The 20,350-nt window shown below is 58.6% G+C and overlaps 1 protein-coding gene across 18 annotated transcripts in view; it reads left to right on the top strand.

The window, feature by feature from the left end:
- Window positions 1–18,908, top strand: part of DTNB (dystrobrevin beta) — a 150,454-nt gene extending 131,546 nt beyond the window's left edge. For 9 of the 18 annotated variants that reach the window (XM_086875320.1, XM_086875319.1, XM_086875324.1 and 6 more), the window contains 5 exons: window positions 3,521–3,674; window positions 8,547–8,636; window positions 11,766–11,819; window positions 15,179–15,212; window positions 18,136–18,908. In XM_086875320.1, the coding sequence (XP_086731446.1) occupies window positions 3,521–3,674; window positions 8,547–8,636; window positions 11,766–11,819; window positions 15,179–15,183 (303 nt within the window). In that variant the 3' untranslated portion in view covers window positions 15,184–15,212; window positions 18,136–18,908. The remainder of the gene's footprint in view (window positions 1–3,520; window positions 3,675–8,546; window positions 8,637–11,765; window positions 11,820–15,178; window positions 15,213–18,135) is intronic. The other 9 variants (XM_086875313.1, XM_086875310.1, XM_086875328.1 and 6 more) reach the window with 4 other exon arrangements.
- Window positions 18,909–20,350: the final 1,442 nt, after the last annotated feature.

Raw genomic sequence — 20,350 nt, 5'->3', positions numbered from 1 at the left:
ACAGCCGGGCTGGGGACAGCACTGTCACCTCTCTGATGGCACAGCAGGAACAGGGACAGCACTGTCACCTCTGTGATGGCACAGCCAGAACAGGCTGGGGACAGCACTGTCACCTCTGTGATGGCACAGCTAGAACAGGCTGGGGACAGCACTGTCACCTCTGTGATGGCACAGCAGGAACGGGCTGGGGACAGCACTGCCACCTCTGTGATGGCACAGCAGGAACGGGCTGGGGACAGCACTGCCACCTCTGTGATGGCACAGCCGGGCTGGGGACAGCACTCCCACCTCTGTGATGGCACAGCTAGAACAGGCTGGGGACAGCACTGTCACCTCTGTGATGGCACAGCCAGAACGGGCTGGGGACAGCACTGTCACCTCTGTGATGGCACAGCCAGAACGGGCTGGGGACAGCACTGCCACCTCTGTGATGGCACAGCCAGAATGGGCTGGGGACAGCACTGTCACCTCTGTGATGGCACAGCCAGAACGGGCTGGGGACAGCACTGTCACCTCTGTGATGGCACAGCCAGGCTGGGGACAGCACTGTCACCTCTGTGATGGCAGAGCAGGAACAGGCTGGGGACAGCACTGTCACCTCTGTGATGGCACAGCCAGGCTGGGGACAGCACTGTCACCTCTGTGATGGCAGAGCAGGAACAGGCTGGGGACAGCACTGTCACCTCTGTGATGGCACAGCAGGAACAGGCTGGGGACAGCACTGCCACCTCTGTGATGGCACAGCCAGGCTGGGGACAGCACTGTCACCTCTGTGATGGCACAGCCAGGCTGGGGACAGCACTGTCACCTCTGTGATGGCACAGCCAGGCTGGGGACAGCACTGTCACCTCTGTGATGGCAGAGCAGGAACAGGCTGGGGACAGCACTGTCACCTCTGTGATGGCACAGCAGGAACAGGCTGGGGACAGCACTGCCACCTCTGTGATGGCACAGCTGGGCTGGGGACAGCACTGTCACCTCTGTGATGGCACAGCCAGAACAGGCTGGGGACAGCACTGTCACCTCTGTGATGGCACAGCTGGGCTGGGGACAGCACTGTCACCTCTGTGATGGCAGAGCAGGAACGGGCTGGGGACAGCACTGTCACCTCTGTGATGGCAGAGCAGGAACGGGGACAGCACTGTCACCTCTGTGATGGCACAGCCAGAACAGGCGGGGTTACACTGGAAGAAAATGTAAAAGGAGATGTAAAAATTCCCTCTTTCAGCAATAAGTCAAATGATGAATATATCTAAAACATACAAGTCTCAAAATTATAATAAATATCTTAAAACACCTAAAATACCTAGATATGTAACTCATTAAATATCTACACATGTAGGATATAAATATATAAATATGCATGCCATATAAATATATATGAAAATTTAGGTATAAAGATATGTAATATAGAAAGTACATAAATTTATTTTATATAAATACATAAAATAAAAATATAAAAATATTTTATATAAAAATATAAAAAATAAAAATAAAATATATATATAAATAATTATGTAAAGTATAAATATATACATGTGTCATATGTACATATGTACATATGTACATATTACATATATAGAAAATAATGCAATGTATACATATGTACATAAATATAAAATGTATAATATAAATATAAATTAATTTTATTATATATTATATATCATTTTTATACTATTATATATTACATAATTTAATATTTATTATTAAATATAATATATAATATATAATGTATAATGTATCATATATCATATCTCCTGTATCATATATATAATATAATATAATATAATATAATATAATATAATATAATATAATATAATATAATATTATATAATATAATAATATGTCATATATGATATAAAATATATAATAAAATAGGTAATATAGAAATATATCATATAGAAATAAATATATAATATAAAAAATAGAATATAAAAACATATAATATATAAATATATAAATAAATATATAGAAATATATAAATAGATAAATCAATAAATATATCAATAGATATATCAATAAATGTATCAATATCGATGTAATATATGGATTTATAAATGTTTGCGGGTGGTTTTATAAAAACATGTCAAAATAGAAAAAAATAAAAAAAAATAGATCAAAAGAGATAAAAAGAGATGCAAAGAGATAAAAGTAGATAAAAGTTTAAAAGAAGTTAATTAAGTTCTTTGCCCGTTGTGGCAGCAGCTCCCACAGCAGCCCCAGCTCGCAGATGTGAGGATCTGGGAGAATCGTTCTGGGGAGCTTCTGCTACCCCATCCCTCTGGGGATCTGCTCCTGCCCATCCCCTCTGGGGATCTGTTCCTGCCCATCCCTGTGGGGATCTGTTCCTGCCCATCCCCTCTGGGGATCTGTTCCTGCTCAATCCCCTCTGGGGATCTGTTCCTGCCCATCCCTCTGGGGATCTGTTCCTGCCCATCCCCTCTGGGGATCTGTTCCTGCTCAATCCCCTCTGGGGATCTGTTCCTGCCCATCCCTCTGGGGATCTGTTCCTGCCCATCCCCTCTGGGGATCTGTTCCTGCTCAATCCCCTCTGGGGATCTGTTCCTGCCCATCCCCTCTGGGGATCTGTTCCTGCTCAATCCCCTCTGGGGATCTGCTCCTGCCCATCCCCTCTGGGGATCTGCTCCTGCCCATCCCTGTGGGGATCTGTTCCTGCCCATCCCTCTGGGGATCTGTTCCTGCTCAATCCCCTCTGGGGATCTGTTCCTGCTCAATCCCCTCTGGGGATCTGTTCCTGCTCAATCCCCTCTGGGGATCTGTTCCTGCCCATCCCCTCTGGGGATCTGTTCCTGCTCAATCCCCTCTGGGGATCTGTTCCTGCCCATCCCTGTGGGGATCTGCTCCTGCCCATCCCTCTGGGGATCTGTTCCTGCCCATCCCTGTGGGGATCTGCTCCTCCCATCCCCTCTGGGGATCTGTTCCTGCTCGATCCCCTCTGGGGATCTGTTCCTGCCCATCCCCTCTGGGGATCTGTTCCTGCCCATCCCTCTGGGGATCTGTTCCTGCCCATCCCTCTGGGGATCTGTTCCTGCCCATCCCCTCTGGGGATCTGTTCCTGCCCATCCCCTCTGGGGATCTGTTCCTGCCCGATCCCTCTGGGGATCTGCTCCTGCCCATCCCTCTGGGGATCTGTTCCTGCCCATCCCCTCTGGGGATCTGTTCCTGCCCATCCCTCTGGGGATCTGTTCCTGCCCATCCCTCTGGGGATCTGTTCCTGCCCATCCCTGTGGGGATCTGCTCCTCCCATCCCCTCTGGGGATCTGTTCCTGCCCATCCCTCTGGGGATCTGTTCCTGCCCATCCCTCTGGGGATCTGTTCCTGCCCATCCCTCTGGGGATCTGTTCCTGCTCAATCCCCTCTGGGGATCTGTTCCTGCCCATCCCTCTGGGGATCTGTTCCTGCTCAATCCCCGCTGTGTCTGTGTTTGTTCCCCAGACCCAGCTCTGGCCGTGGCCCCGAGCCCGGAGCCGCTGGCCAAGGGCTCTCTGTGTCTCCACAGGCTCAGGCCGGGGGCTCTGCCCAGCCCTCGCCCACCCACGGCCGCCCCCCGGCCGTGCCCGTGCGCTCGGCCTCGGCCGGTTCCACGCCCACCCACGGAGCCCAGGACTCGCTGGCCGCGCTCGGGGGAGACGTGCACGACGCCTTCACGCAAGGTGGGACCCGTGGGGCGTTGCCACCACGCGAGGGGAGAGGATACGGGATGGGAATTGTTCCCTGCAGGGTGGGCAGGCCCTGGCACAGGTGCCCAGAGCAGATCCCTGGATCCCTGGCAGTGCCCAAGGCCAGGCTGGACACTGGGACAGTGGGAGGTGACCCTGAAGGTTTTGATCTTTCAGGTCCTTCCCACCCAAACCCTTCCCTGATCCCCTGTACAGGACACACGTATCTCACCACGTCAAGGCAATCACTACAAACCCCTTTCCTGCGCCCTGGACCAGATCTGGGGGCACATTTGGAATCTTTTGAACTTAATGAAGTTCATTTCTGTGAAGATGATCTTTCCTGAAGGGAAGTCATGCCCACAAATAATTCAAGAATAGCACCTTACAAACCAGCCGTGTTTCCAAACCTGGTGGTTGAACTGCAAGGGAAAACAGAAGGGATTTCAACGCCCTTTTCTCCCTGTTGGCCCATCTCGGTCCGGAGCTTTTCATTCTTAGTGCTCCAGGAGAATCCTGGAATGTGGAGCTGGGAGCAGAACAGCAGCAGGGCCTGGTCTTGCCAGTCTCTGGCACACTTGGAGGTTCTTCCTGGACATCACCTCTTGGAAGCTGCACATCCACCTGTGCTCCTCTCTCTGCCGGTGAGAGAAAGGACAGGAAACCCTCCTGAGCCCCAGGTGAGGACTCAGCCGTGTGGGCAGAGCCAAGGGATGGACACCAATCCACAAAGGTCAGACCTGACGGTCTTGGAGGGCTTTTCCAACTGGAATATTTCTGTGATTGTCCCTGTGGACCTGGTGGTGCTCCCTGGGAAATCACGGCGGGAATCACGTGCCGTGGCCGGTGTGGGCAGAGGGCAGGAGCCCTCAGCTGATGCAGAGGTTCCTTTAGCAGCTGGCAGGTCACCCCAGGTGGAGTCTCAGGTGCTTTCTCCTTCCAGGGAGGGCAGACTGTGAACAGGAGCATCAGATCCCTTTGTCAGATGGCCAGGTTCCCTCTCCAAACAAAGGGAACCTCCCAGAGCCGACACTGCTCCTCCCAACCAAACAGGTTTTGGGTAACAGTTTGTGTTTATCAGTGCTCAGTGGGTCTGTCCTTCTGGAATGATCTTTGCCCTTGCCTAAAGGAGCTGCTGCCAGAAGGAGGAGAGGGAAGAGGCTGTGAAACGGCAGCAGAGGAGCAGCAGTGCCAGTGAACGCTCAGCTGGTGCCCGTCAGCGCCTTTGGCTGGGGTTTGGTGCTGCAGCAGGACCAGGAGCGCTTGGCCTCAGCATCCTCAGCACAGGGAACGCCGTGGGACGGCCCCTCTGAGCCCTGCTCTGGGCTGGGGGATGTCTTCTCCTCATGGCGAGGGTGGGAGCGAGCCCCTCGTGCCTGCACCCTGCCAGGGCCCGGAGCAGAGCCGCATTCCGGGGAGGCACGGTGCCAAGAACCAGAGGCGAGCGCTCCATCTGTTGCTGTGGGTGGTCCAGTCGCCTCCTCTTCATCTCCACAGCGAGTTTGGTGCTGCAGCCACAGCTCTCCGCTGATTTCCCTGGCAGCTGCCTCTCCTTCCCCCTGGGCAGGATCCCCTTCCCTGCCCTTCCCTGGGACAGCAGCACCCTGAGCCCGGCCAGCCCCCGGGGGATCCACGGGATCCGTTCCATCGCTGCCCCTTCCCTCCGCTCCTGAGGAGAAGAGAGGGAACGGTGTTCCTGCTGCTTGGAGCACGTGCTGATGGCAGGACACGAAGGTGCTGGGTCGTTCTTCATCTTCCAGTTTGCTGTGTGCCCATCTGGCATTTCCTGGGGAGACCCACGGCAAGGCGAACCCACAGCAGCTCTTCCTCAATCAACCCAGGGCTCCTTGCTGCCTCTCCCCAAGGACTGCCCCTTCCTCAGGACCTGCTGAGATCGCCCAAAGGGAAAACTTGTGTTTTTCCTGGGTGTTTAACACCTGACAGCGCCTCAAATTCGTGGTGCAGGGAGCCAGGTGTTGCAGGAAAGCGTTCAGGGCAGGTGGAGGTGGAGGAGGTGGAGGAGGTGGAGGGTTGGTGGAGGGTTGGTGGAGGGTTGGTGGAGGGTTGGTGGAGGGTTGGTGGAGGAGGTGGAGGGTTGGTGGAGGGTTGGTGGAGGGTTGGTGGAGGGTTGGTGGAGGGTTGGTGGAGGGTTGGTGGAGGGTTGGTGGAGGGTTGGTGGAGGGTTGGTGGAGGGTTGGTGGAGGGCTTGTCCCGGCAGCGCTGTTCCGGTGGGGACCAAAACAAAGCCACAGACACCCCTCAGGACACGGATTCCTACCACAAACATCTCAGTTAGCTTCTGCTGAGAAATGTGATGGCCCCAGCTCTGCTGTGGGGGGCTCAGGGAGGGCAGGGACACCCAGTTTTGCCTCCCAGTGCATGAATCCTCCCCGAGCTGCCCCATCACGGGGGGAAGCTCTGGAGCAGGGAAGCTTTGAAGAACTGAATCCCAGAGATCTGGGCCTTACAGCCTGGAGATTAGAAAAGTTTCCTCCTTAGATGATCTCTTCATCTTCCACTCAGTGAAGGATTTCCCAGATTGGCACCTGGATGATGAGCAGGCATGACAGGTTTAGAATAAAACACCCTGATGGTTTCTGGGTGAAACAACCATCAGCTGATCAGAAAATCAATTCTGCTGTTGACCATCGTGAAAGAGAAGAAATCCTCGGGAATCCTCGGATCCACCAGTGCCAGCAGAAAGGGGAATGTTCCTCTCGTGACAACCACGGTGGGGCTGATTCAACCACCAGAGAAACTCCTGCAAGGATCAAACCAAGTGGTGACCAGACTCTGAAATCATTTCCCTGGCATGATCCTTCCGGAAAGGCAATCTGCACAATTAGTGCTATTTGATATTAATCACACGAAATCAGGCAGAGCCGAGGCCGGTGGAGAACACAGGAAACAGAATCAAATGTCGATTTTTATCACTTAATATAATAACTGAGCATCTCAGCCAGGAGATGTCTGGGTGGGCTTGGTGCCGTTATCCAGCTGTTCCACAGCAGGGACACCACCCCAGATTCCTCCAAACCTCCTCCAACCTGGCCTTGAACCCTCCAGGAACGGGAAATGTCCATGATCCAAGAGGATGGGGCCACCAGCATCGTCCTTCACCCTCTGGGATAATCCCTGTGCCAGGTGTCCCTGTGGGATGATCCCTGTGCCAGTCCTGTTCCCTGTGGGATGATCCCTGTGCCAGGTGTGTTCCTGTGGGATGATCCCTGTGCCAGGTGTCCCTGTGGGATAATGCCTGTGCCAGGTGTCCCTGTGGGATAATCCCTGTGCCAGTCCTGTTCCCTGTGGGATGATCCCTGTGCCAGGTGTCCCTGTGGGATAATCCCTGTGCCAGGTGTTCCTGTGGGATGATCCCTGTGCCAGGTGTCCCTGTGGGATGTTCCCTGTGCCAGGTGTGTTCCTGTGGGATGATCCCTGTGCCAGGTGTGTCCCTGTGGGATGTTCCCTGTGCCAGGTGTGTTCCTGTGGGATGATCCCTGTGCCAGGTGTGTTCCTGTGGGATGATCCCTGTGCCAGGTGTGTTCCTGTGGGATGTTCCCTGTGCCAGGTGTGTTCCTGTGGGATGTTCCCTGTGCCAGTCCTGTTCCCTGTGGGATGATCCCTGTGCCAGGTGTCCCTGTGGGATGTTCCCTGTGCCAGGTGTGTTCCTGTGGGATGATCCCTGTGCCAGGTGTGTCCCTGTGGGATGATCCCTGTGCCAGGTGTGTCCCTGTGGGATGATCCCTGTGCCAGTCCTGTTCCCTGTGGGATGATCCCTGTGCCAGGTGTGTTCCCTGTGGGATGATCCCTGTGCCAGGTGTGTTCCCTGTGGGATGATCCCTGTGCCAGGTGTGTCCCTGTGGGATGTTCCCTGTGCCAGGTGTGTTCCTGTGGGATGATCCCTGTGCCAGGTGTGTCCCTGTGGGATGATCCCTGTGCCAGTCCTGTTCCCTGTGGGATGATCCCTGTGCCAGGTGTGTTCCCTGTGGGATGATCCCTGTGCCAGGTGTGTTCCTGTGGGATGATCCCTGTGCCAGGTGTGTTCCCTGTGGGATGTTCCCTGTGCCAGTCCTGTTCCCTGTGGGATGATCCCTGTGCCAGGTGTGTTCCTGTGGGATGATCCCTGTGCCAGGTGTTCCTGTGGGATGATCCCTGTGCCAATCCTGTTCCCTGTGGGATGATCCCTGTGCCAGGTGTGTTCCTGTGGGATGATCCCTGTGCCAGGTGTGTTCCCTGTGGGATGATCCCTGTGCCAGGTGTGTTCCTGTGGGATGATCCCTGTGCCAGGTGTGTTCCTGTGGGATAATCCCTGTGCCAGGTGTGTCCCTGTGGGATGATCCCTGTGCCAGGTGTGTTCCTGTGGGATGTTCCCTGTGCCAGTCCTGTTCCCTGTGGGATGATCCCTGTGCCAGGTGTGTTCCTGTGGGATGATCCCTGTGCCAGGTGTGTCCCTGTGCTCTCCTGGCTGCTCTGGCACAGCTGTGGCCATGCTGGGGCTGTTGGTGGTCACTGGTGATGGTGCCTGGCCCTGGCTCACCAGGGAGTGTCCAGGCAGCTCAGGGGCCAGCACACAGCCCTGGGGATTCCCTTGTCCAGCCTGCAGGGGGGTGACAATTCCAGCAGCCTTTATCCCACCCCAGCAGCCCTGGGAGCGGCTCTGCTGATGGGGACGGGGGCCAGGGGGGTCTCAGTGCCCCGGTGCCACGGGGCTGTGCCAGGGTCACTCCCTGTCCCCTGCTCTGGTGGCACCGGGAGTGCCCAGGTGCCATCCCGGGTGGGCACAGCGAGGCTGAGCATGGGGACACGGGGCACACACAGAGCTGGCAGGGCTGCCCTTCCTGATTCCTGTGTGTCTGCCCCACCCAGGTACGAGGAGGAACCTCCGCAATGACCTGCTGGTGGCAGCTGATTCCATCACCAACACCATGTCCTCCCTGGTGAAGGAGCTGCACTCGGGTAAGAGCTGGCTCAGGGCACCCGAGAAGGAGAACTGGACACCACGGGTTGAAGATTTGTCCTCAGATCTATTTCTTGCTAAAGCTAAAGCCTGATGTGAGGTTATACGTCCACGTTCTCAATGCAAAATCATTTTTATGGCAAACATCCCTGGTCTGGGCAATGCTGGGGATGATCTTGATGCCACAGTCACAAGGCAGAGTGGGCTTTTGGAGTGTGTCCCCAAATCCCTGCTGGGTCCTGCAATACCTGGGCAGCCTCTGCCGTGACTTTCCAGCAGATGATGCAATGTGTATCAATAACTGTACAGGAGGCCCATTCATCCCTTGTTGTTAAACAGTAATGGGGAAAACAGGTAATGACTCCCTCTGTGCCTGTTCCCTGTGCCAGGGGAGCTGAGCACCCCGCTGGGGCTGGAGCAGGTCCTGCAGCAGCCAGGGAAGTGTCCCGTGGCCCTTGGCAGGGCTGGGACGTGCAGTGCTCCAGCAGCCCGCCCTCAGGAGCATTCCCTCATGGAAAAGCTTGTCAGGCAGTGAAGGCTCTCCAGGGTGGGGCCCAAGGAAAGACTGAGCTCAGTGCTCTGGGCTGGTGACAAAGAGGGGACCGGTCACAGGCTGGACTCGGTGCCCTGTTACAAGGTGAAGGATTCTGTGATTCTGTTTCTGGGTTGCCTTTGCTGCTGAGGAAAGGGAAGTGTCCTGTGTCCGTTCCTGGTCCCTGCTGGACCCAGCAGCTGTGGCACAAATCCCCCACAAAGGTCTGTCCCTTGGTGACAGGGCCCACGAGGCTCTGCCATCCCATCCCATCCCACTGATCCCATCCCACTGATCCCATCCCATCCCATCCCACTGATCCCATCCCACTGATCCCATCCCACTGATCCCATCCCACCCCATCCCATCCCATCCCACTGATCCCACCCCATCCCATCCCACTGATCCCATCCCACCCCATCCCACCCCACCCCACCCCATCCCACCCCATCCCATCCCACTGATCCCATCCCACTGATCCCATCCCACTGATCCCATCCCATCCCACTGATCCCATCCCACTGATCCCATCCCACCCCATCCCACCCCATCCCATCCCACTGATCCCATCCCACTGATCCCATCCCACTGATCCCATCCCACTGATCCCATCCCACCCCATCCCATCCCATCCCATCCCACTGATCCCATCCCACTGATCCCACCCCATCCCACCCCACCCCAGGGATGGTCTGGGTGGGTGTTCCAGTCCCCAGCAGTAAATCCCCCCCAGCCCGTGGGCTGGCAGCAGAGGCAGCTGGGAGTTAATGAAGTTGTCCATGGATGGTGACACAGCCCGGGCAGGGCCATCAGCTCCCCCATAAATCACCTCAGCTCTGTCCCTGAGCCTCAAGCACACAGAACAAACCTCTGCACTCACTCCTGCCTGCCTTCCAGAGCAGAAAAGTGTTGTAGAACCATGGAATTGTGGAAGGACCTGAGCCAGACCCACAGGGATTGCTGGTCCTGCCCAGGACACCCCAACAACCCCAGCCCCTACCTGGGGACGTTCTCCAAACTCCCGGAGCTCCGGCAGCCGCGGGGCTGGGACCATCCCTGGGGAGCCTGGGCAGTGCCAGCACCCTCATTCCCTGATCTCCATCCCAAAATCCCCTGACTCAGCTCCAGCCAGGGCCCATCCCTGGCCCCCAGCCGTGTCAGGGATCTGCAGGGCCACACGGAGCAGCAGGCAGTGAGAGGAAAATGGAGCTGCTGCTGACAGGCTCCTGCTGGAGGAGATGCAGAGACCAAGGAAGGCTCCCCCAGAGTGTCTGAAATGGTGTCGTTTGTGTAAATTGGGAAGAGCATGAGTTATCCTCAGCTGATGGGAGCCAGCAGGATTTCACACCTCATGTCCCAGGGGAGCTGTGGGAACAGACACCTCCTGCAGCCGCGGGAGGGAGGGCTGGGATGCAGCTCCCACCCTGCCCTGCCCTGCCTGGAGAGAGGATTCCCGGGAAGGGAATCCTGGGGCAGCACCAGCCCGTCCTCACAGGCCTGCCCTGGTGGCCCCATCCACCTTCCCCTGCCAGGGAGGGCTGGGTGCATTCCAGGTTCTTCCCAGGCTCCCCAGGGAATGGCCCCAGCCCCGAGGCTGCCAGAGCTCCAGGAGCCTTTGGACACTCTGGGATGCCCAGGCTGGGATTGCTGGGGGGTCTGGGCAGGGCAGGGTGGGACTGGGTGATCTTGGTGGGCCCTTCCAACTCAGGGTATTCCACAATCCTGTGCTGGAGTCACAGAATCACAGAATCACCGAGGTTGGAAAAGAGCTCCAAGACCACTGAGAGCAGCTGTTCCCCCAGCACTGCCAAGGCCAGCACTGCCCCTGTCCCCAGGTGCCACACCCACACCATCCCACAATGCTCCCATTTTCACTCGGTCTGAGCTCAAAAGGATGCGCTTCAGGAGGGAACCGAGGCAGTACTGCTTGTTCCAGAGCTGAGCTCCAGGTCACCATTCTGCTCATCCCAAAGGTGTCTGGTTTTGTCCCTGATCTGCTCAGCTCCCTCAGCTTCATGGATGCACCAGAGCTGTGACCCCCGTGTGTCACCGCCCTGCTCCCAAAGCGTGTGCCGGGTCCCTCTGAGCACCTCTGGCTCTCCAGCTGTGCTCTCACACCCCGTGCAGGAGGCAGGGCTCACACCAGCCTCAGGATGAGCAGCAGCTGTTTGCACAGCTCTCACTGAGGTTTGGGATGGGATAAGAGCCACCACCTGCAGACCGTGACCTTCTGCTCCCACCGTGTAAACACCCTGCCATAAACTCACCGGGCTTGGCCTGGGTTAACAGAGCAAAGCCACAGCTCTCAGCAGAAAACAGCTGAAAGCCAGGAGGAATTTCCCCATGGGAAGGGCTGCCAGGCATGGAAGGGGCTGCCCGGGGAGGTGATGGAATCCCCACCCCTGGAGGGCTTTGAGAGCTGTGTGGATGTGGCACCTGGGGACACGGGGCACTGGTGGCCTTGGATGTCCTGGGGGAACAGCTGGAACCGATGGGCTCCGAGGGATTTTCCAACCCAAACAATTCCATGGTTTACTCTCTTCTCTCACCCACCTGTCTCATGTCTGCTTTTTCTCTTTTTGTTCTTTTTCTGAAGCAGAGGAAGAAGACGAAGAAGAAACAGAGAAGCTGCAGAACGGGAAGGACCGAGGTGAGGGGACAAAGCTGTCTGAGAGCTCTGCAGCATTTCCTGACTCACTCAGGGTTCTCTGGCTCCCTTTGCAGCCCCACCAGGGCCTCTGGGTGCAGGTGGCTGCCTCTGGGTGCCTCTGGATCAGATGGCTCTGGACCAGGTGGGTGGCTCTGGACCAGGTGTGCTGATGGGATCCCATGGTGACCTCAGCTGGACTCGTGTCCCTGTGTCCCTGTGCTGATGGGATCCCACAGGCAGTGCCATCAGTGTCACCAGAGTGTCCCTCCCATCCCTGTGTCTCTGGTCCCTCCCAGGCTTTCTCTCTGTGCTGGTGAATCCCTGGCACATTCCACTGGAGCCATCCCAGAGCTGGAAGGGACCCTGGTGCCCCCAGGATTTTCAGGCTCGGGAGCAGGAGCGAGGGAGGGATCTGCTCCTCACCTCGCGTTCCAGGAGCCACCAGGACCTCACTCAGGGCTCTCTTGGCTTCTGCTTTCCATGTTCCAAACCCAAACACGAGGAACAGCCTTGGCTGGGTGTGAATCAGCCCCGGCATTTGTCTCGCTTGAGCCAAACCCAATTCCAGCATCAACAAACCAGGACTTCTGAGCCTGCTTTTGTTACACACACATTTCCTGCTGGCTCAGCTGCTGCACTCTTTCTCTCAGAAGAGCTCATTTCCCTGAGTTTTCCCATCCAGTGGCTCCTGCAGAGCATCCAGGTGTTTGCAACTGCTCTGTTCCTTTGCCCACCAGTGTTTGAACTTGGTGGGAAGGAGCGTGGCAAGTTTGATTTTGGCTGGAACGGGAGCTTTCGGAGCAGCCCTGGCTCCGAGTCCCAGGACCCTCTTTGGCCCAGAACATTCCTCATCACTGGAATATTTCAGATGCTTACCAGATGACCCTCGTGGCTTTTTCCAAATATGCATTGTGTCTCGCCTGGGAAACAGGGAAAGGGGGACCCGAGGCGCTGGAATACGATGCTGGGAGCAGAGATGGAACACAAACTCTCCCGTTACTCATCACAGCAGCTGGGAAGGGACGGCCCAGACGTGTCCAAGAGCACAACTGGGTCCAAGAGGCTCCGTGTGGAATGTAAATATTGTCCCTGCCAGGGAAAAAGCGGTTCCTTGCAGTCCCAGAGCCGGTGAGGGAAGCACTGGCAGGGAGGTGGAGGAATGATCAGTGTGGAAGTGCAGCCTGCAGGGACCTGGGGGAGCTGCTCCAGGGGACATCAGGGATGGGCAGCACCAAAGGCCAGGTTCCCTGAGGTGGCCAGGGGGCTCCAGGGGTGGGGACCCCACCCCAGCGAGCTCTGCCTGCCCTGGGCTCAGCTCTGGGGGCAGCCCCAGCCCAGCAGAGCTCTCCCATCCCATCTCCCAGAGCTTTCCTCCCGGATGAACCGGAGCAAAAAGCAGCTCAGCTGTTCCCCAGCTCCTGCACAGGGAGGGAGAGGCTGCTCCCCACCGGGACTGCCCTGCCAGGGATTCAGAGAATCACCCTGGAATGGGCTGGGAGGGACCCCAGAGCCCCTCCAGTGTCACCCCTGCCATGGCAGGGACACCTCCCACTGTCCCAATGTCCAGCCTGGCCTTGGGCACTGCCAGGGATCCAGGGGCAGCCCCAGCTGCTCTGGGCACCCTGTGCCAGGGCCTGCCCACCCTGCCAGGGAACAATTCCTGCCCCAAAATCCATTCCAAATTGACTTTCTTTTGACTTAAAGCCACGCACAGGGACAAAACCATCCTTGGGCTTCCTCACAAGTTTCTTCCTGTAGTTATTTCCTATTTCCCTGCTATTTATTTACCTTATTCCCAGTTGATGAACCCCAGCACTCCCTCCCTGCTGGGGAGGCTGACCTTCCATGGAGCAGGGGTGGCTCTGGGGGGATGAAATCCCCCAGGAGGTTCCCAGTCAGCTGCACCCCTCGTGCTTGGGATCACAGCAGCACCTCCAGAGGTGTCCCCGAGGTCCCCAGGGCACGGCTGGAGCTGGCAGAGCCTCCTGCAGCCATCCTGTGGAACCTGTGGATCCACACCCTCCCCTCTGCCAGGTGATGTTCCAGCTCTGCAGTCCCTGTTTGTGAGGTCCTGCTGCTCCTCCCCCAGGCACCACCTTCCTCTTGCTGGGCTGGACGTGAACCAGGACGGTGCCACCCGAGACCCCCCGTGTCCTTGTCCCTTCCTGCACCGACCATTTGCATTTTCTGACCCTCAAACCCCTTCAGGAGGGACTGAAGACCTGGGTTCTGCTCAAACTGCTGGAAATGCACTTTTCTGACCCACTGCATTTCCTGGACAAAAATATCCAATCTGAGGTGGGATTCCAGCACTGGCACAGGGTGCCCAGAGCAGCTGGGGCTGCCCCTGGATCCCTGGCAGTGCCCAAGGCCAGGCTGGACACTGGGACAGTGGGAGGTGTCCCTGCCGTGGCAGGGGTGACACTGGAGGGGCTCTGGGGTCCCTCACACCCCAAACCATCCTGGGATTCCATGGAATGCAGCTGCCCATCCTGGCCAGGTGCTGCAGCCCCCTGTCCCCAGAGGTGCAGGTTTGGGTGACACCAGGCTGGGAGTGGTGGCCGTGCCCCTGGAACCCCCCCAGGCTGCAGAAATGCCCTGGGAGAAGCTCCTGCAGCTCAGACAGGAAAGGACCAAGTCCTGGGAACACGTCCAGGACAGGCTGGGGGCCACCCCAGGCCTGGCAGGGCCAGTCTGGGACCGGGGACACCTCGGTGACCCGGTGGCAGCCACGTGTCCCTGCGGGCTCAGCCATTCCTGGGCTGGCACAGCTTTCCTGGCGAGGAGGGCACGGGGCTGCCCCCCCTGCCTGGCACCACCGAGGCCACCCTGGAGCTCCCCAGGACACGAGGGACAGGGGGGGACCCTGGCAGGGACAAAGGTGACACCTGGAAAGGCTGAGGGGTCACAGCAAGTGAATAACTCCTGGGCCAGACTCGGGGAAACTGAGGCAGGATCTCCTCTGTGGTGCCTGGGGAGGGGACGAGGGACCCATGCTGGAATAAAGGAAATTCTCTTTGGACATAAAAACCACGTTTTTACCCCAAGCCCAGGCTGACCCTGGAGGCTGTGGGACGTCCACCCTGGGAGCCCCTCGGAGCTCACGGGGAAGGTCCTGGGGAGCTGCCCTGCCCTGGGAGCTCGGTCTGGGCAGCCCCAGCCCAGCCCAGCCGGGATTCCTGAGCTTTGGGGGTCAGGAGCACTTTCCTGCCTGCCTGGATTTCCAGAGGACTCGCTGTGCACGTCCAGGTGTGCAGTCCTGGGGCATTCCCACTGCAGCACTGAGGGATGGGGGCACACCCTTCATGTGCAGGGAAATAAAACGTTCCCCTGACCAAGCTGCTCTTCCCTGTTCGCAGGTTAGGAGAGGCCGCAGGCTGGACAGCAGCTCAGGTAAGGATGGACACACGTCCCACCTCCAGCAGCTCCTGTCACCTCCTGCCCTGTCCTGTTTCTGCACCAGGAGGGTCCCCAGCTGCCCATCCCTCTGCTGTGTTCCAGAGGATGTTTTCCACAGATTATGGACTGGCTTGGGTGGGGAGGGACCCCAGAGCCCCTCCAGTGTCACCCCTGCCATGGCAGGGACACCTCCCACTGTCCCAGGGTCCAGCCTGGCCTTGGGCACTGCCAGGGGTCCAGGGGCAGCCCCAGCTGCTCTGGGCACCCTGTGCCAGGGCCTGCCCACCCTGCCAGGGAACAATTCCTGCCCCAAATCCCATCCAGCCCTGCCCTCTGCCACTGGCAGCCATTCCCTGGCTCCTGGCCCTCCAGCCCTTGTCCCCAGTCCCTCTCCAGCTCTCCTGGAGCCCCTTTGGGCCCTGCAAGGGGCTCTGAGCTCTCCCCAGACTGGGAAAACACCGTCCCCTTCAGCTCTCCCAGCCTCATCTCCCGTTTTATTGTCACCTGTGTAAGGAGAGGCCTCAGCCAGGAGATGGGAGCCCGTGGTGATGGACACTGTCCAGACAAACCAAAAATCCAACTCTGCCCCCCAGGAAGCCGGGGTTGAAGTTGATAACAAGGCACAACAGATGGACAGACAGACAGACAGGTGTAGCCGAGAGCAGGAGGGGCAGGGCTGGAGCCTGGAGTGGCTCCAGGGAGATCTTTATCTCCCCCACCTGAAAAGCTGCGAGGAGGAGCCGCTCGGGTTTCCCCACGCTCTGGAAGTTTGCCATCGTGCCCATCACTGCCCGTTCCCGGGGGAAGGAGCAGAAAAACCTCCCGTGGCTGCAGCCAGCCTGGCCCAGCAGGGGATGGGGACAGGAGGGACCTGCCCTGGGGCTCTTCCCTCTCACCGCAGGGACCAGGCAGGAGAAAGCGCTTCACCTCCAGCTGAGCCCCAGCCCGGGGTGCTCAGGGGCCAGGAGGATCAGGGTTAGGGCTGGATCCAAACCTCGCTCCTGTGGGATCACAGCCCCAGCTCCCACCCCGCGTCCTCAAAGGAGATAAAGGGGATTTGCCCTCCCCACCGCCCCAGCAGCGGAAGGAGAGAACCCCAGAGGGGCTCAGGAGCCTTTCTGACACTTTTTACATTAGAAATTCAAGTCCTGCCTCATCTGGGAAACAATCTGGTAACTGAAGAAGGAGTGAAATTGCAGCGTTGGAGAGGGAGCAGCAGGGGCAGCTGGCCCTGCAGAGCGAGGCCTCTCCCCAGACCCTGGGACCCTGCTGGCTCTGGGGAGGGGACACGTGTGTGTGACCCTGCCACCCTCAGCGCTGGACGGGACAGGAGGAGCCCAGCAGGGCCTCCAGCACCAGCAAGGAGCAGCTGAGGAGCGCTGAGAAAACGAGAGAGGAACCAGTCAGGGTTCCTGATCCCACAGAAAGAATGGGGAAAGACAAAAAGAAAAGCAAAAATAATCCTTGACACTGCGGTGGCTCTTCCAGCACGTGGGAGGGGGGGTCAGGCGCTGGCAGGGCTGCTCAGGGAGGTTTGGAGGTGTCCAGGGAAGGCCTGGAGGTGGCACTTGGGCTCTGGCTGGGGACTGGACCCGGTGACCTCGGAGCTCTTTTGTAACCTCAGTGATTCTGTGGATCCTCAGGTTCCTCCCAAGCCCGAGTGTGGTGCCAGGACTGATCCAGCCTGGTGCTGGTGTCCAGCAGTGATGGGGGAGCTGGGCAGCAGCACCAGGGGCTTTCAGGCAGCAGATCCTGCCTGGGGGACAAAATCCCCAGCCCCGACCTCACCTGGGCTTGCAGAGTCACCCTGGGGAGTTTCCCGGTTCCCTGGGCTCCCAGGGAGGAGCTGTGGGCTCAGCAGGACACTCTGCTGGGTGCCACACCTGGGCTCTGGCCTCAGCTGGCCAGGGGTGGCCCCAGGGGTGCCCAGCCCCAGCCAGGAGCCTCAGGGGGGTCACGGAGCCACCGAGCCACCGAGGCTGGAAAAGCCCTCGGAACCCTCGAGCCCAACCACCCCCAGCCCTGCCCGGGCCACCCCTGTCCCTGTCCCCAAGTGCCACAACCACAGGGCTTTGAACCCCTGCAGGGATGGGGACCCCTGCCCTGGGCAGCTGTGCCAGGGCTGGAGAGCCCTTTCCATGCAGGAATTGTTCCCAATATCCAGCCTGAGCCTGCCCTGGCCCAGCCTGAGGCCATTTCCCCTTGTCCTGTCCCTGTTCCCTGGGAGCAGAGCCCGAGCCCTCCTGGCTGTCCCCTCCTGGCAGGGACTTGAGCAGAGCCACAAGGTGCCCCCAGAGCCTCCTTTTCTCCAGGCTGAGCCCCTTTCCCAGCTCCCTCAGCCTCTCCTGGGGCTCCAGCCCCTTCCCAGCTCCGTTCCCTGCCCTGGACACGCTCCAGCCCCTTCCCAGCTCCCAGCACTGGTGGCTGTGGGGCCGGGCAGGATCTCCGGGGGATCTCTGGGGATCTCTGGGGGATCTCCGGGGATCTCTGGGGGGATCTCTGGGGGATCTCTGGGGGATCTCTGGGGGATCTCTGGGGATCTCCGGGGGATCTCTGGGGGATCTCTGGGGATCTCTGGGGATCTCTGGGGGATCTCTGGGGATCTCTGGGGGATCTCTGGGGGATCTCCGGGGGATCTCTGGGGGATCTCTGGGGATCTCCGGGGGATCTCTGGGGGATCTCTGGGGGATCTCCGGGGATCTCTGGGGATCTCCGGGGGATCTCTGGGGGATCTCCGGGGGATCTCTTGGGGATCTCTGGGGGATCTCCGGGGATCTCTGGGGATCTCCGGGGGATCTCTGGGGATCTCCGGGGGATCTCTGGGGGATCTCCGGGGATCTCCGGGGGATCTCTGGGGGATCTCCGGGGGATCTCTTGGGGATCTCTGGGGGTCCTGACCGGGTTCCTGGTGCCGCAGGCTCGGAGGTTGCGATCGAGGGACGTCTCCCCCCGTTCGGAAGAGGCAGTTCCAGCCCATCCATCACCATCGTGAACTGTGACCGATCTCCAGCACCTGCTGCCGGCACCGAGCGCTCTCTGCCCCTCGGGCCATTGCATGCACCCTCGGTGTGATTCCTGCCGGGACCCCCCGTGTCCCGCCCGCCTCGGGAGGCTTCAAAAAGAAAACATGCCAAGCTGGCAGGAGCCTGCCGGTGGCTGTCCCCGCTCTGTGTGCCGCTCACTGCCACCGCTGTCCCTCTGTGCATGGAACAAAAAGGGGCTGCGGCCCCTCCGGGGGGATTCCGCTCTCAGAACCCCACCCGGAGCCGGCTGCGAGGTCCCGGCCTCCCGGGGGTGATGCTGGGGGGCTCCGGAGCTCCCAGCCCTGCCCTTGGAGAGGTCCCGAGGCAGGAATTGAGGGAGGAGCGCGGCCAGGTGAGGAGCAGCAGGAGCTGGGCTCGGTTTTGGTGGAAATGAGGGAAAAAAGGGAGCAGGGGATGGCAGCTGCCCCCGGCCCGCGCTGGGCTCCATCAGCACCCCAAAAACAGCCACGGTGGTTCCGGCACTTCTCCCCAGCGCTGCTCGGGAATGTTCCTCTTAGTGGAGGGAGCCGAGGGCCCTGCTGCATCTGTAAATATTGATGGAGGGTGAGGGATGAAAGGAGCAGGAACCCTGCGAGCCCCCCCGGCCCTGCCCCGGGAGCGCGCTCACCCTGCCCGGGACAGGGACAATAAAAACCTGGTGGCCACAGGCTCGGCTGGATGTGAATGTCGGGAAGGGAGGGCAGCGAGGGGAACCTGGAGCCAACAGCAGCTGGGAAAGGAGACAGGGATGGGGACAGGGACAGGGATGGGGACAGGGATGGGGACAGGGATGGGAATAGGGATGGGAATAGGGGACAGGGATGGGAATAGGGGAATGGGAGATGGGGACAGGGACAGGGATGGGGACAGGGACAGGGATGGGGACAGGGACAGGGATGGGAATAGGGGAATGGGAGATGGGGACAGGGACAGGGACGGGGATAAGGACAGGGATGGGGACAGGGACAGGGATGGGGACAGGGATGGGGACAGGGATGGGAATAGGGGACAGGGATGGGAATAGGGGAATGGGAGATGGGGACAAGGACAGGGATGGGGACAGGGATAAGGACAGGGATGGGAATAGGGGAATGGGAGGTGGGGACAAGGACAGGGACAGGGATAAGGACAGGGATGGGAATAGGGGAATGGGAGATGGGGACAAGGACAGGGATGGGAATAGGGGAATGGGAGATGGGGACAAGGACAGGGACAGGGATAAGGACAGGGATGGGGACAGGGACAGGGATGGGGACAGGGATGAGGACAGGGATGGGAATAGGGGACAGGGATGGGAATAGGGGAATGGGAGATGGGGACAAGGACAGGGATGGGGACAGTGATGGAAGATGGGAATGGAGATAAGGGTGGGGATGGGGAGAGGGATGCAGACAGGAATAGGAATGGAGATGGGGATGAGGATGGGGAGATGGGCACCAGGACAGAGATAGAGACAATGTTCTGTGGGTTTTCAGCTGAATTTGCTGCATTCAGGAGTGCAGCATCCTTGGCTGTGTTGTGGCTCCAAGCACAGAAAATGGGGATGGTTTCCCGATGGCCTGGCTGGGGTGGTGGTGGCCACCAGGAGCTGGGGCTGTCACAGGGGTCGGGGTCTTTGCCCCCAGGCAGAGCTGAGAGGGGCTGGGGGCTCTCCCAGCAGCTCCTGCAGGCGGGAGGCTGGGGGTGTCAGGGTGACACCCGAGCCCTGCCGGGGTCAGCCGGTGGCACTGCCAGGACAGGGACAGGGACAGGGACAGGGACAGGGACAGGGACAGGGACACAGCAGAGCTGGGGCACCTGGGCTCTGTGGGGGAAATCCATCGCCTGCAGGAGAAGGGAAGGATGCTGCAGGGCCCCCCCAGCACCCAGAGCGGGGCCGGGGCTCCCAGGGAAGGCTGTTGTGACACGTCACCCAAGGGTGTCACTCGGGAGGTAATTAACCCCCTTTTTAATTGTCCCCTGGGCCGAACACAGGCTGGGGCAGAGCCACGGGGCTCAGGCCATCTGCACCCCCAGATCGGGATTAACATCTGCAATTCCCCAGGGCAAAACCGACCCAAAGGGGAAGGACCCTAAAAGGGTTTATGCCGTGGGCATCCCCGGGCAGGG

This window comes from Cyanistes caeruleus, chromosome 2 (assembly GCF_971803275.1).
Source record: "Cyanistes caeruleus chromosome 2, bCyaCae1.hap1.1, whole genome shotgun sequence".
Lineage (NCBI taxonomy): Eukaryota > Metazoa > Chordata > Aves > Passeriformes > Paridae > Cyanistes > Cyanistes caeruleus.
The sequence above is the reverse complement of the archived record's forward strand: the minus strand, read 5'-3'. Positions and strand labels throughout refer to the sequence as shown.